At 45.4% G+C, this 16,370-nt stretch overlaps 2 protein-coding genes across 6 annotated transcripts in view; both read left to right on the top strand.

Annotated features, from left to right (window-relative positions):
* The window catches only part of lrp8 (low density lipoprotein receptor-related protein 8, apolipoprotein e receptor), a gene marked incomplete at its 3' end in the record, with an annotated part of 215,155 nt that overhangs the window by 102,025 nt on the left and 96,760 nt on the right, over window positions 1–16,370 (top strand). The gene's annotated exons all lie outside the window — the stretch shown is intronic.
* LOC311052432 (activating signal cointegrator 1 complex subunit 2-like) lies at window positions 10,864–13,176 on the top strand (the record flags this gene model as incomplete). The annotated part of the gene is made up of 1 exon (XM_084067395.1): window positions 10,864–13,176. The coding sequence occupies one exon, from the start codon at window positions 10,864–10,866 to the stop codon at window positions 13,174–13,176; it is 2,313 nt and encodes a 770-aa protein (XP_083923521.1).

Below are 16,370 nucleotides of genomic sequence, written 5' to 3'. Positions count from 1 at the left end.
AAGGGGAAAAATGATCAAGTATGAATTGGATGGTTAATCTTCATTTTTTTTTGGTCATTGATGTTGTTGTTGTTTTTTAGTTCAGCTGGAAGTTAGATGCCCCATTCTGTGTGTAGTGTCTTCTCATCACATACAGCCATTTTGTCAACTGAACTGATAGCATAGCGGTTAGTCAGATGTGTCTGAAAGGTGAGAGGACGGGGTACAAATCCCGCTTGGGTTCCATAGAATCTTGGGGAAAATGATGAAGTGTTTTCTTTTTACTGTACTGGAGTATTAGTGCACTTTCACTTACTACTCCACAACGCCTGCAAAGGCAAATAGTGTACTTTTACTCCACTACTACAATTATTTGAAAACTTGAGTTACTCTGCAGATATAAATTGTTATATAATAAAACATACATATTAACCACTTTAGCCCTATGTTATACCACAGCCATTTGAAAATAGCCGATCTACAAGCTAGATCGGCTACTTTCAAACATTGTAGAACATTAGCTTTTGGTACTTTAAGTATATTTTGATGCCAATACCTTTGTACTTTTACTCAAGTAACATAGCACTGGTTCAGCTGGAAGTTAGATGCCCCATTCTGTGTGTAGTGTCTTCTCATCACATACAGCCATTTTGTCAACTGAACTGATAGCATAGCGGTTAGTCAGATGTGTCTGAAAGGTGAGAGGACGGGGTACGAATCCTGCTTGGGTTCCATAGAATCTTGGGGAAAATGATGAAGTGTTTTCTTTTTACTGTACTGGAGTATTAGTGCACTTTCACTTACTACTCCACAACGCCTGCAAAGGCAAATAGTGTACTTTTACTCCACTACTACAATTATTTGAAAACTTTAGTTACTCTGCAGATATAAATTGTTATATAATAAAACATACATATTAACCACTTTAGCCCTATGTTATACCACAGCCATTTGAAAATAGCCGATCTACAAGCTAGATCGGCTACTTTCAAACATTGTAGAACATTAGCTTTTGGTAAGTATATTTAAAAATAAGTAAATATAAAATAGAGTATTTTTATATTGTGGTATTGCTACTTTTACTTAAGTAAAATGTCTGTGCACTTCTTCCACCATGAAACACAGTTGTGTTTAAAGAAATAATTGCTACTTTCAAAGCCCACTGAGTGCAATTTACCAAAATACTTCTTGATAATATAACCCATACAATTATTTGTTTCACTTCTCAACAAGTTCAGCTTCAATTGCAGCCTCTGTTGACTGGAAGCAGCCCTGTCTCAAATAGACACAACATGCCTGTGTCTGGGCATTAGTTGCTCTCTACCGCCATCTAGTGGCACCACAGAGAAAAAAGCGGTACCGCAAAAGTAGGTGGTACCAGAGAGGCGCCAGAGGGGTGCCACCCCTGACACTCTGAAGGTACAACCACTGTATCAGCTACCTACTTTCTTAAACAGATGAGACAAAAATGGCAAAATCAAATGAGCACGAGCTAAAACAAATAAGTGTATCGACTAAACAAGATCCAATAAAACAATACAAAATAAAACAAGAGTTCGTACAACTAGTTAACAACAAGTAGGCCAGGCAAAGAGGAAGGATAGTGTTTCCTGAAGAGGTGGGTTTTCAGCCTGCGGCGAAAGATGGGCAGTGACTCTGCTGTCCTGACATCAGTGGGAAGTTCATTCCACCACTGTGGGGCCAGAACAGAAAAAAGTCGTGACCGTGTCGATCGACCAGAAGGACCGTTGAGTGGCGAGGGAGTCAGTCGCCCCGAGGTGGCAGACCGGAGTGGTCGGGCAGGGGTGTGGGCATTGACCAAAACCCGGAGGTAAGAAGGAGCTGTTCCTTTCACTGCTCTATAGGCTAGCACCAGGGTTTTAAACTGAATGCGAGCTGCTACGGGGAGCCAGTGCAGAGAACGGAGAAGGATAGTTGTGTGGGAGAACTTGGGGCGGTTGAACACCAGACGAGCCGCAGCTTTCTGAACAAGCTCCAGAGGTCTGATGGCTGATGCCGGAGCACCAGCAAGGAGGGAGTTGCAGTAGTCCAGGCGGGAGATGACAAGAGCCTGGATGAGCACCTGGGCTGTTTTCTCCGTGAGGAAGGGGCGAATCCTCCTGATGTTGTAGAGGAGGAATCTGCAGGACCGTGTCACTGATGCGATGTTAGCCGAGAACGACAGTTGATCGTCCAGGGTCACACCCAGATTCTTCGCAGTCCGAGTTGACGTCACCACAGCATTCTCAATGGTGATGGCCATGTCTCGGTGAGGACAGCCCTTCCCCGGGATGAACATCAGTTCGGTCTTGTCCAGGTTGAGCTTCAGGTGGTTCGTCGACATCCACTCCGAGATGTCAGCCAGACAAGCAGCAATGCGTGCCTCCACTTGTGTGCCAGAGGGGGGGAATGAGAGGATCAGCTGGGTGTCATCGGCATAGCAGTGGTAGGAAAAGCCATGGGAGTGGATGACAGCACCAAGAGATGTAGTGTAGAGAGAGAAAAGAAGAGGACCCAGAACCGAGCCTTGGGGAACCCCAGTAGTGAGCCTGTGTGGTTCTGACACAGACCCTCTCAGCATCACCTGGTAGGAGCGACCCGTCAGGTAGGATGCAAACAGGGAGAGTGCAGAGCCTGAGACACCCATCCCCTCGAGGGTGGAGAGGAGGATCTGTTGGTTCACTGTGTCGAATGCTGCAGACAGGTCCAGGAGTATCAGGACGGAGGAGAGAGAGTTCGCTCTAGCGGCATGGAGCGACTCCGTCACTGCCAGGAGGGCAGTCTCTGTCGAGTGACCCACTTTGAACCCCGACTGGTTGGAGTCCAGGAGGTTGTTCTGGTGGAGGTAGGAAGACAGTTGTTTAAAGACAGCACGTTCGAGAGTTTTAGATAGGAAGGATAGAAGGGAAACCGGTCTGTAGTTCTTGATCTCAGAGGGGTCAAGTGTCGGTTTCTTCAGGAGGGGGGTGACTCTGGCAGTCTTGAAAGCAGAGGGAAAGTAGCCAGACGTCAGAGAGGTGTTAATAAGGTGGGTTAAGAAGGGAAGGAGTTCAGGTGCAGAGGACTGCAGCAGAGGGGATGGGACCGGGTCCAGGGAGCATGAGGTGGGGTGACTAGAGGTAACAAGGAGAAGGACCTCTTTAGAGGAGAGGGGAGAGAAGTGGGATAGAGAGGGTGGGGGAGAGGGAGGAGGAGTAGATGAAGATAGGGAGGGAGGGGTGGAAGGCAGACAGGTGTGGGTAGTGCGCAGGGCATCAGCCGGGGGAGGAGTGAAGGAGGATCGGATATCGTTCACCTTCTTGTCAAAGAAGTTGGCGAAGTCGTCAGGGAGGAGGGAGGAGGAGGGCGGAGGGGGTGGTGGTTGCAGGAGAGAGGAGAAAGTTTCAAATAGTTTTTTAGGGTTGGAAGCAGAAGCCTGAATTTTAGTGCAGAAGAAAGCAGCTTTAGCAGCAGATAGGGAGGAGGAAAAAGTAGAAAGGAGAGTTTGGAAGGTAAGAAGGTCCTCCGGGAGGTTGCCATTTCTCCATTTGCGCTCAGCCGCTCTCAGGCTCCGTCTCTCAGTACGCACTGAGTCCGACAACCAGGGGGCAGGTGGAGTTTGGCGTGCAGGCCTGGTGGTGAGGGGACAGAGATGGTCTAGAGAAGAGGATAGGGTAGAGAAAAGAAGATCAGTGGCGGTGTCAGGGGATAGAAGAGCAAAGGATTCAGGGGCAGGGAGAGCAGAGAGAACAGAGGAGGAGAGATCAGTGGAGGATAGTGTGCGAAGGTTGCGACGTGAGGAAATCATGTGGGTAGGGAGGGGCTGTGAGGGGGGAGAGGAGAGAGACAGAGAGTAGGACATGAAGTAGTGATCAGATAATTTCTTACCTTTTCTAACCTTTTCACTGGAAAGAGGAGTGACGGACAGGTTAGCTGTAGAGCAGCATCTGGTGAAGATCAGGTCCAGTTGGTTGCCAGCCTCGTGGGCTGGCAACCAACATAAACCAACATAAACGACCAACATAAACGAGCCACAGCCACGTCACTATGATACATAAACAAACCAGACATCAGGAATCTCCATATATAGGCATAAAAGGGACAAGGACTGACAGATACAGAGATCTCCATACATGGGCATAAACTCTAGATGTTCGACCAGAACGATGCAAGTTGGAAATGCATGCCTCACCCAGTTATGCACTACCCGTTGTCAGAGTCTGTCTTTTTATGTGCATTATGGAGTTTTGTGTCAGGCATGCACACACACACACACACACACACACACACACACACACACACACACACACACACACACACACACACACACACACACACACACACACACACACACACACACACACACGCGCAGTATATATATTTTGGACAGGGGAGAACTGACGAGAGACAGTGAGAGACTATGAATCAGTGTCTAATAGCCAGACATTACTGATGTATGATTGCAGTAGATGAAAAGGATGAAGAATAGAAGTGACAAAATTGGGTATTGGGTGTTTTGAAGGGAAGGTTAATAAATAGCTTTTTGGAAAGTTGAGGAAAGGTTAAATTACTTTTTGAGACAATTAACGGTAAGCTCTGTAGAGGCTACATTGTGAAATGTGAGGTTTTGAACTTCAAGAAAGAAGGGTTTCATGTAAGGGGCAAAAAAAGCTTACCGTACTTAATGATGTTGGCAAAGAAGAGGTTTGGTTTGAGGTTAAATGGCTCTAGAATAAGTGAGAATGGGAAGAGCAGAGGTTTCCATGTGAGATTTAGGACTTTAAGTAAGTCTTGGGTGAGGTTTGTGAAAGATTAACGACTGCCTTTGGGAGAGAGGGATGTTTTTTAATGTGAAACCGATTTGCTCAAGGTGAAGTAAAGTTTGGAAAACGTTCTCCTTTTCTTTCTCTTCAAGACAGATCTATTCTCTGTTCATCTTGTAAAGTAGTTGCCCTCGGGTGGCGCACTGGTAAAAGTACCTGCCCACCAACGTGGAGGTTGTGGGTTAAAATCCACCATGGTACATCCGGCTTTTTCGAGTGTCTATATATCTATACGGCAATTGGCCGGGGAAGGGGAGGCCAGGGAAGCCGGGTGAGGGTCATATTAATCACTGTACATAATCCTTCGGGTTGGGGCAGCACCTGTCGGCAGGGAATGTTGGGCGGGAGGAGTAGGACGAAGGTGCTACGTCCTCCCGGTGGGGGCTCGTCTGTGCGGTGGTCTGTGGCTCAAATGCCGAATAAATAATGGGCCTTGATATAAAAAGGGTTGACAACCACTGCTTTAAAGCAAGGTTGCAATGCTTTCAACCTAGCCTACTGTAACCACCGGCTACAGTGGGCCGCCATTCTCTGACCCCTGGGGACCAGCTCTAACTCTATGGACACATTGGCCAGTGCCTTTGGTCAAGGACACTAGTAGAGTATGATTCTAACATGTGTCTTTTGGTGTGGGAAAACACCCTTGTGAACATGGGGATGGGAGAACATAAAATACTACAGGGATTTTAAACCCGAGACCTTCTTGCTGTGAATCAGGCCCCATGTACCGTACAAATGCTGGAGGTTACTTTGTCCGGTTACTTGGACAGATGCTGGCGATGAATTTTAAACAGAGAAATCCTGAGAGACACACGCTACTATTAATAGGCTTTTTGAAAGGGATTGAAATTAATTGTTACACGTCACACTAATGTGACCTCCAAAGCAAAGACATTGAGAGTGGTAGAAATAAAAAAGATGGTGATTCTCTTTACTCACACAACATTGCACTTTCCACTCAAGTGTAAATACTGGTCATTTGCAGATGATTTTCAAAGGAATGATCAAAGAGGCCTTTGAAGGGGCTACAAGTATTAAGTCTGATTAGGACAGGACAAGAACATTTCTCTGCTTGTGGGTGGATTTCTAAGTTTGCATGAGTCCTCGTGTCTGACAGTGTGTGAGCATGTGTGCGGGTGTGTTAGTCAGTGTCAGTGTGTGCATCTGTTTAGCATTCATCACAAGGAGAATCATGTTCCATCAGATTACAGGACTTCTGGTTAAGTCTCATTATCTTTAATCAAGGTCAGCTGCTGTGAGCACTTTGTGCTAAGTCTCTCTAACGATTGATTCCTGGAGTTTTGCCTACACGCATACGTGTGTGAGATTGTGATTGCAAATGTGTATCAGAGCAGCCTGGCCATACAACTATTGCAACTATTACGTTTTAGTCTTTTCTTCGTCTTACCGCTGCTCAATCCATTTCTGATTCCTTTCTTTTAATTATAAATCTTGATTAAGTTGCAATTAATGTTGCATCTTCACTCAGACTCTTGTTTAACACTTTTTTTTTCATTCTCTCTTTCTTTCTCTCTCTCAGAGAGATGTGTTGGGGTGATAACCGCGGCTCAGTGACGTCATGTTGTAGTTTTCTACCCACCGCGGTGAGAGGGTTATCACCTAAAATGGTAGCATGCGTCCAGCTTCAGTCCCCTCTCTCCATCGAGACCTGTGCCCTGCCTTGCTGATCTCAGTTCAGTTTGAGTAAGGCAGTTGATTGAATTGATTTCCCAGGGTGGGAATCAATAGTCTGATCCCAGAGACCCCTGGTTGACTGCTGATTAACTATGGTCCTCTGACGCCTGTTTCAAGACACACACACACACACACACACACACACACACACACACACACACACACACACACACACACACACACACACACACACACACATATACTGTACTCAAACAGAGCACCTCGTCAAGATCGGCCTGTAATTACACATTTGAAAATGAAACTGGGTCTGGGGGGGATCCTGGAAAAAACACTCACAAATGATTGTGTTTTTGCATGAACGTATTGGATTGTGCATGCGTGTGCGCGCGTGCGCGCGCGTGTGTGTGTGTGTGTGTGTGTGTGTGTGTGTGTGTGTGTGTGTGTGTGTGTGTGTGTGTGTGTGTGTGTGTGTGTGTGCGCGCGTGTTTTTGGCTGTGTGCGTGCATGTATTAATGCACACAGCACACCAGCTGTCATCTAAATCACACTGCGTAGGAAACATTGTCACTCAACAGCAGATGGAGGTCCCTGTAGTAGTACTAATAGCACTTTCATCAACCACATGAACCTTAGCGTCTCTATGCTGGGCATAATAGTCGAACATTCAGTGAAAACATGAAGCATGCACTGTAGATCGGCTATTTTTGACAAAAGATTTGGTTCAGAGGGAAAAAAGGAGGGGCCTCACACAGACCCCTGGGGGACCCCGGCACAGTGCGCTTCACCTCCCAGAATGATCCCAGGCTTTGGAGTGGAACGAGGCCCTCCAAGAGATACAAATCAGTGGGCATATAACTTTTCTAGTATTCTCTCTTTAGCTTGTGCAGTTTCTTGGAGTGGAGTGAGATTGTAGGGCTGACTACTGCAATTATAGTAAAAAAGCAAGCAGTTCTACACTCCAAAAAAACAAAGCTGAATTGAAAATATAAATTACAGAAATCATTCATCCCAGGTGTCCTTTGATACTTCCACTTTTAATAACTGCTGCAGACTGTGCACCATGTACTGTAAGCATTATTCCCGCCATAGTATTTTTATTCAAACCACTTACCATATTTATCTTGAGACAAACCGTTTCATCATATTACTGCTTCACAGTTTGACTCCATTCTCTCCACCCCCCCACCATTCATTGTCTCCGCCAGGCCGAAGGCGTGGCTGAGACTATGTTTTGCACCCTGTCCGTCCGTCCGTCCGTCCGTCCGTCCGTCCGTCCGTGAGTGTGTGTATGTGTGTGTCTGTGTGTCTTTCTGTGCCCAGCTAATCTCCGGCACCGTTGGGCCGCTCGCAGCAAAACTGTGCACACACAATCCCTGGATGCCAGAGCAGAACCTCTGCCCCAAATCTTTCGGATCGAGCTGCACAGTATCTCTATAGTCATTAAACAAAAGGGGACTTTCAGATTTTTCATAGTCCATACTGATTGGCTAAGATTGGCTTCCAAAGTTTGCAGGAGTGCTCTGTTTTGAACAAAATGCCTCAAATAATGAAAGCAGCATGTGATTTCTGTGAAATCTTGCACGCACATTCCCACTAGGCCGAGGAAGAAATGCCACTTGACATCTTTCAAATCAGCCTCATGGCACCATATAACTATTTTACCTCTAACTGCACCGATCTGCGTAGAAATATGTATGCGCATTCTGTAGAGGCCAAGGAAAAACCTTTGCCTTGCATTTTTCACATCTGCCTTTTATAGCGCCACCAGGAGGCCGACATATGTAAAACAATTATTTTTATATTATTCCTTCAGATTCTATCCAAATTTCACGCAAATCGGTACACATGATCTCTAATAGTCATGTGATCAAGACGGATCTGTTTCATTTTTCATATTCCATCCTGATTGGCTAAGAATGACATCCCCTCCCGGGGAAGGGCTGTCCGCACCGGAGGCCGATTCTTTTTTTTCTCCAAACATCACGCAAATCGGTACACATTATCTCTAGGCATGTGATCAAGATGGATCTGTCCGATTCTGCATATTCCATCAACATTGCTGGCCCACAATAACCTACCTGACCTGGTGGAAACCTGTGCTCCAAGGAGCACTTTTTCTAGTTCTTGTTTATCTTTCTCAGAATTTAACGGTTCCACCTGCTCCTGTGTAGTTACTGTAGGTCATTTTCGCCATGTCTGTGAGAGCTGAGACAATAACCTGCCTATTATAAAGTGGAGGCGGGAGGTTGTGCTGGTTAATTATTTTGGAATATGAGGGGGAAGGATCCGGTGAGTTGCGTTAGTCGGACGGCTTCAATTTCATGCTCCAGGCATTGGCAGCGGCAGGAGTAATTTCCCATGTGGCCTCTCTCTCTCTCACTGTACTAGAATGTCTTCAGCTCCACCATACAAATACACAAACACACTCTGAAGATTTCCATGAGCTACTTAAATCTCAGAACCCCTGGACAGAGGTTAGATATACTAGGAAGAAATGAATCACTGAGACCAATGACCTTGAAGTCGGGGGGAAAGACTGTGTGTGTGTGTGTGTGTGTGTGTGTGTGTGTGTGTGTGTGTGTGTGTGTGTGTGTGTGTGTGTGTGCGTGTGCGCGTGTGCGCGTGCGTGCGTGCGTGTGTGCGCGTCCGTGTGTACCTTTACCCAGTGTACTGTAATTGGAACCCGTGGAACCCTGGCAGTGTACCTCGCTCTATACATTGAGTTGTGTCAACCTGTGTCTGTCTGTGTGCAAAGCTTATACTGTAGCAGAAATCTAATTGCTGACAATTTATTTGTTTGACAGATTATGTATAAAATGTAAATTCTAGAGCTGGGACTCGATAGAAAATAATAATCTAATGAATTAGAGGCTTTAAAATGGATTTTGGTTTACGAATTAATGAATAGTGAATACATAAGCTTAAGCAACAAAACATTGTTTATTTTTGTATCAAGGTGGTACTTAACCAAGACCAACAGATCAGTGCAATTTTTGCCTTAAAGTGCAGCAAATTTAGGATACATTTCAGAGATTCAGGTAGCCTACACTGTTTATAAATTCAAGGACCTTCTGTAAACTCAACACTTCCAACTTTTTTTTCTTTTGTAAAACACTATACTTTAAAGTACATTTAGAACAGTGGAAATCCTGACCATTAGAAAACATATCTCTGTTGCTTCAGAGCCTGAGGGCATAACAGACTTTGTGGATTTACCAACAGTTAGTCCATATTGATTTAAAAACATCAAATCAATTTCATTCCAACTCTCTGAATAACCTTGGCCAAAATAATAAACAGTGCAACATAAAGTGCCATTTGTACCATCTAAAATGGTAAAATAAAAATGTTAATAAGATAGTAATAGAGAGTAAAAATAACAGCCAGAGAGTTTGTTACTTTTTCAGCCGTGGACGTACTCATCCTGGCTCTGAAACCAGTCATCTGGTCGAGTGTGGGTTGGGTGTGGGTCCTTGTACTCGGAGTCGGACTAACGTTACCTTCCACGTTAGCTGCAACATGTTTTGCATTGTGGTGATACCGGAGACGTGCTGCGGTGATATGAAAATTCTTTTTTTTATAATTTACACACAAACATGTTTTTATCCACACTTCCATCCATCCGTTTTTGAAAAATATATTTATCTACGGGGCGTCTTCATTCATGTTTTCGTGCACTGCAGTTTGTTGTTGTCTGACGTCACTCAATGCACGTTGGTTGGTTGGTGCACCAACTCATTGTTTAAACTCATTTTGCTGGGGACCCCCTGGAACCCCCTCAACGACACCTGGGGACCAACCAGGGAAAGTAGAGTGATTCACTCGATTATATTTGGTCCTCTCAGCTTCTCTATTACAAATGATACATTACAAAGACAAGTAATACTGATCGATAACACATCCTATAGGTAATCACATACTACAGATGTTTCTCTCATACTGTGTAACATCTATTTTCGCCAAAAGTCTTTTTGGCGACACCTCTGGCAGCTCTGTTGTATGGTAGAACTGCTATTCCCAGAATTCAATCTAGAATGAATGCTGCAGGGTCCTGGCACCAAAATTATTTAGGAAAGCAACAACATAGTGTTGGGGCAGACACTCACAACTAACAGATAAGTTGTCAAAAAACACATTTATGGGGAATGGTTATTGTAAAAAATTTACCATTGAAAGATTATAACAAAAATGACTTTTCTTTTATTGAAAGTTACAGTTATTATGCCAAATCTTAAAATTTGACGCTGGAAGTCGATGGAGAGGAAGCTTGGGCTGAAACTTTGCCCAAATATTGAGATGACTGACATCATGATAGTGACGTCATAATAATGATGACACGTTGCTAAACTCCTGAAAAGTGAGACTTGATCAAATGGCCCACAAAAGATAACAAATAGTCAATAGTAGCAGCCACTACAAAGGAATTATGATGTGTCTGAGGGTGGCATTGGATGAGCAGCAGGTGACAGAGCATGGTGGCTTACTGGGAAAGGAGAGGACCTTGCCAGCTCTGCATCCAGAGAGGAAGGAGGAGCGGTATTATATGCCCTACAAGCCTCCACCAGAAAATGTCTCGCCCGCCCATGTGGAGGAGTTTCTCGAGCATGCCAAGTTCATCATTGAGGATCTGGAGTGGCTGCTAGTACTGCCCCATGACAAATTCTGGTGTCAGGTGGTGTTTGACGTGTCTCTGCAGAAATGTCTGGACTCTTACCTGCATCACGCTCCCCGAGGCTTCGACCCCAACTCACTGCCCTCCTCCTCGGCTGTCGTGGACACACAGCGCCGCCTCCATCGGGCCATCTTCATGACCTTCCTCAGGATGGCCACACATAAGGAGTCCAAGGAGAACTTTCTAACCCCGGCTGTGTTCGGAGAGGTCATCTACAAGAACTTCCTGTTTGACATTCCCAAGATCCTCGACCTGTGTGTTCTCTATGGGAAGGGAAACACCCAGCTACTCCATAAGATGATAAAGAACATCTTTACCCAGCAGCCCCGTTACTATGGTGACTTGGATGAGACGGTGCCCTCTCTGTTACAGATATTTGACGCCATCTTAGATAAGTGTGGTCTCCAATGTGAAGGAGCCATAGCCATGGAGCCGTTGAAGTTGACCGGAAGCAGACACCCCACTACCATGACCATGAGTCAGCAGGACCTGATGGACCTGGTATTATACCTGTGTGACTCAACCACCACCATCCACGCCTTCCTGGACATCTTCCCTGCTGCATGCTCCACCTTCCACTCCCACGGTTTGCTCAGCAGACTAGCCTCGTTTTATGAGACCGCCGTACCTGACTTTGAGAAGGCAGTAATGGAAAGGAACTTTGACGATAAAAGTCTTCAGGAGGACTTGTGGAAGAGGGTGTCCCACTCTGGCCGCAGGATGGTGTTGATAGCCCGCTTGCTGCTGCAACACACTTGCCTTCAGCCCATCCTGGAGGGGGGAGAAAACATCCAAACACTTGCAGAGGAACTCTTACAACAGTTCACTTATTTTCTACCCGAGAAAAGGTTCTTGTCAGACTACAATGACCAATTTCCCATCGCAGACGACATCAGCCTTCTACAGCAGGCGTTCCCTCTCATTGATGAGATCAGGACGTCCTACCTACTCCAAGGAGTGCAGAGTGCTTGTGACAGCATAAGCCGGAGGAGACCTCAGAGGAAGGTTCAGCCCAAGACCTCCACAGCTGCACAAGGGGCAGTGAGTTGGGATGGTGCTTGGGGTGGTAAGGAGTCACCGCCAGTGGTCAGAGAAGCAGGGGAGGGCAGGGAGAGTCCCAGGGGAGCAGTGGCCACATTGGACATCCCCCACAAGGGAAGCAATGGTGCGGCATGTTCATTAAGTGCTGGGGAACTGGAGTCTCTGCTTTCGTGTATCAGGGACCTGCTGCCTGACCTAGGAGAGGGTTTCCTGCTGGCCTGCCTCCAGGAGTACAACTATAACACTGAGCTGGTCATCAACAACATCCTGGAAGGCAACCTGTCACCAGGCCTGGACAAACTGAACCGCGCCATGCCCAGTCCAGTGAAGGAGGAGCTTCCAGTTGTCCTTAGGGACAGGTCCAATGTGTTTGACGGCGATGAGTTTGACGTCTTCCACAGAGACCAAGTGGACATGTCCCGCATCTCAAAGGGCAGACGGAAAGGGGAGAGCGCTCGAGACATGTTGAACAACAAGCAGCACATAGCGGAACAGAGGGCTCGATCTCGCTACAAGGCCTACGAGACGGTGGTAGATGAGGTCATCATCGAACCCGGGCATTCGCTAGCTGATTACGGCCTGGACATCTATGATGATGACTACGACGACACCTACGACATCAACCAAGTTGGGGCCAGAGACCTGGACATAGACAGCCTCCTGAAAATAAGGCCATTCACTGTCCCACAGGTTCTACGAACAGGAGGCAAAGCAGTTATGGACGATGAGGAGGATGAAGAGGACAAGGCTGAGGAGAGCAATGCAGTGACTAGGGACCAGTTTATACTGGACCCAGCCCTCCTGAGGAAGATAGCTGAGGCTAAAAGAGATGTCAAGCAGCAGCAGAAGAGAGGATACAAGCCGGTGCCTGCCAGCAACGTGGCAAGCAGGCCCAAGGGCCAGACCGAGACCCAGCAGACCCTACTGGATCGACGGAAGAAGGAGGCCAATAAGAGCCGAGGTGCCAACCACAACCGTCGCACCATGGCCGACCGTAAAAAGAACAAGGGCATGATCCCCCCGTGACTTCTGCTCATACAGCCTGCAGCATGACAAAACTGTATGCCTACTAGGCCACTAGCGCAGGAAATAGAGGGCTCTGAGCAAACAACTGAGGAAAGAGAGGAGTTAAGGCAGAGCTCCAAGAGTCTCCAAATACTCTGATACTATCTATAACACATACTGTACTGCTGATCTTCAAACTGATTTTCGTCATGCCACCAGAGAGTTCCACCCACACAACCCAGGCAATGGTACTCATAACAAACTGATGTGTTGTCAGCTTGCAATGTAATACTTACAGTACATTTGTTCTAAAATGACAGGGAGAGCATCTTTGAATTAAGGAACACGGGAGGATTGTTGAAGATTAAGTAAAAAAACTAAACTTTAAAGTTACAATTGAAACCCATATAAGATTTTTGACGCAACTCCTTGTCGCAACTTTGAAGCCAGACATCTCTGAATTTAAATTCAGAAAAAAACTTCTATAAGCTGTACTTCCTTGCTGAGTCAAATTGAATACCTCATTGGATACCTAATTTTGTTGCTCTGATCCTCTACTTTCATATGGAATTTAAAAACACTAAAACTTTCAATGACCATCTGTAGCAGTTGCTGTGTTCAGTCACAAATATCTTTGCATCCAGACACCCTCAGAGGCATCAAAATGAGTTTTCTCTGGTGCTGCACTGCTGGCCTTGTTGCCAACAAGCTTAAAATCAGCTTGTAAATGGGACTGAACACAGTAAATGTTGTATCATAGAACTTTTTTGCAATTTTGTTTTGTGAAAATGTAGAGAAGCAGAACTACAAAAAGGTGTATCACTTATTTAAATTGACCCGGCAGTTTTTGAACTTCGGGTCATTTGGAAAATGGAAGGTCTGAGAAATGCGGCTTAAAGTCTGTCCTTTGCACATCTGGAGAACCGATCCCCGATCGACTTCAAACTTGGTGTGCGTATCACAGAGGACCTGAGGGAGTGCGGTGCCGTAAAAGGGACACAGACAGACTCTGACAAATGGGTACAATGGGTATCGCATCCAGGAGTGGGCATGTGTGTGTGTGTGTGTGTGTGTGTGTGTGTGTGTGTGTGTGTGTGTGTGTGTGTGTGTGTGTGTGTTGAATGTACAGCAGCCATTTTGCTAACATGTCGGCATCAGAACATGATTTATGTGTTATGAAGCATGATGGATCCCCCAGCATGTGGCGATGTGATTTAACAGCTGTTTACTTCAAACCTACTTCCTTGTTCTTACTGTATGCACCAATCAAATGGAGAAAACCGCCCACGCGGCAAAACTGCCATCTATTCCATTCTTCTGTTCAATTAGTGACCCTTGCTCTGGGCTGGTTGCTTATTGATCGATGGTCAATATGTTTTTGCTCCCCAAGGGGTCATGTGGTTCTGGCACAGCCTGATCGGATTGCATGTGTTCATTGTTTTGGTTCGTTGTGATACACTGTTTTTCTTGCTCGTACATAATTCTCTTTCAGTTAGTTTTGGTCTATAGTCATCTAGGTTATGCCAACCAAGCACATTTTTAACAATGCTTGTTCTCCACAACGGTTTCTATGTTTTATATTTATTTTATTATTCTTTCTCGCTCTTTCTTGTTATGTTGGTATTTTGTGAATCAATAGGAATTCAGTTCTCAAAGACCTTCTCTTTATAAGAGTAGCATTATGCGTATGCTTCTCTTATATTTCAGATTCAAGGAACATTAATTTAATTCTAATCATGTTAGCCAAAGGCTGCCTAGTCTATTACCCATTAATCTGCCTCCTGCAGAGTTAAAGAATATTTCTGTCAACTTACTCATTGAAAGAGTATTGCTCATGGAGAAAGAAAGAGATTTTCAAGCTTTTTCAAAGTACATTTTCTTACGGAACCTTGTGTTCTTGGCTGCAACCTGACCACATGGTGCATGGCACTTTATGATGTGATTGAATCATAGCACAGCTAGTACCTTCAGGTGATATTAGTAAAGCCCATTCAATAGCAAAGCCATCACTCCATTCTAGTGTTCTTTGAAGAGCCTGCCTAGTGTCATGAAACTCTTCCTTTGATAAACACTCCCATCAAGGCCAGAAGTCCAGGGTGCTCACAGTTAGCCTGTCAAGTTTAGTTTCACTCTCCATGCAACTCAAATTAGAGGCTTGTCTCTCTTTCAGCGTCCCCTCTGTTCTCTCTACCTCTCTCTTATTAGTTGGGAAGTGGCACTAGCCAGTGGCGGTATTTTAATGCCCGCCGTGTCGTCCACTAAACAACCATTAAGTGGGGCCTGTTGGAGAAAGTGGCAATTTCCTGTGAGAGTGCTGGTGTTGCGCTGTATTTCTTACCCCCCCTCGGCACTGACAGAGCCACAGTCTAGACCGCACTAATGGTTCCTGATTTAACAGCCGAATTCCTTCTTCCCTCTTCGCCTGAGAGAGGAAGAGAGCCTATTGCCTCTTGTTCAGCCCCCATCCCAAAAACAGACAAGCACGCACGCACGCACGCACGCACGCACGCACACGCACACGCACACGCACACACACACACACACACACACACACACACACACACACACACACCTCCAGCCCTGCCTCCCCAATTCACAAACACACGTGCACATGATGCACTTGCATCTCACTCTTCCATTCCACCAAAAGAATGAATTGAGCTCACCGAGAGAAGACAGTGAAATTTCTCTGTCAACTAAACTTGTCTGGACGTTTTTTTTTTTACTGTCTTTCAGCTCCATTATCATTGCTTCCTTTCATGTTTTACAATATCTCTACCTTTACTTCAATTTATCCTTCTATTTCTGCATTATTTTATCGTCCTTCAGTTTCTCCCCCTGGCGTTTACTCCTCTGCCAGTCCCTCTGCCAATGTTTCTCTTATTAATAAAACGTACTGCTCTGTCTACCCTGGTCTAAAACAATATTGTATTGTATACTCAAATATCTGGCGAATTCTCCTGATAGTGGCGCTATACAGTAGCAACTGTTTAAATCTCAGACATTCCTAAAAATTCACCAGCGTGTGCTAAAGGCAATTTTCTGTGGTTGTTGGTCCAAATAAGGGGAAGCGTTTGTCCACTTGCACCTATTATAAATGATGAAGTCCACCATTGTGACTAGTTTTGTAAATTGAAAAACAAATTGCACCCTAAAAGTTACAGCACAGTGTCATCAGATTTGGTGATTGATTTATTGGATTTAAATGTTTATAT

The sequence above is a fragment of the Gymnoscopelus microlampas genome (assembly GCF_963454915.1).
Source record: "Gymnoscopelus microlampas genome assembly, chromosome: 9".
NCBI classification, from domain to species: domain Eukaryota; kingdom Metazoa; phylum Chordata; class Actinopteri; order Myctophiformes; family Myctophidae; genus Gymnoscopelus; species Gymnoscopelus microlampas.
The sequence above is the reverse complement of the archived record's forward strand: the minus strand, read 5'-3'. Positions and strand labels throughout refer to the sequence as shown.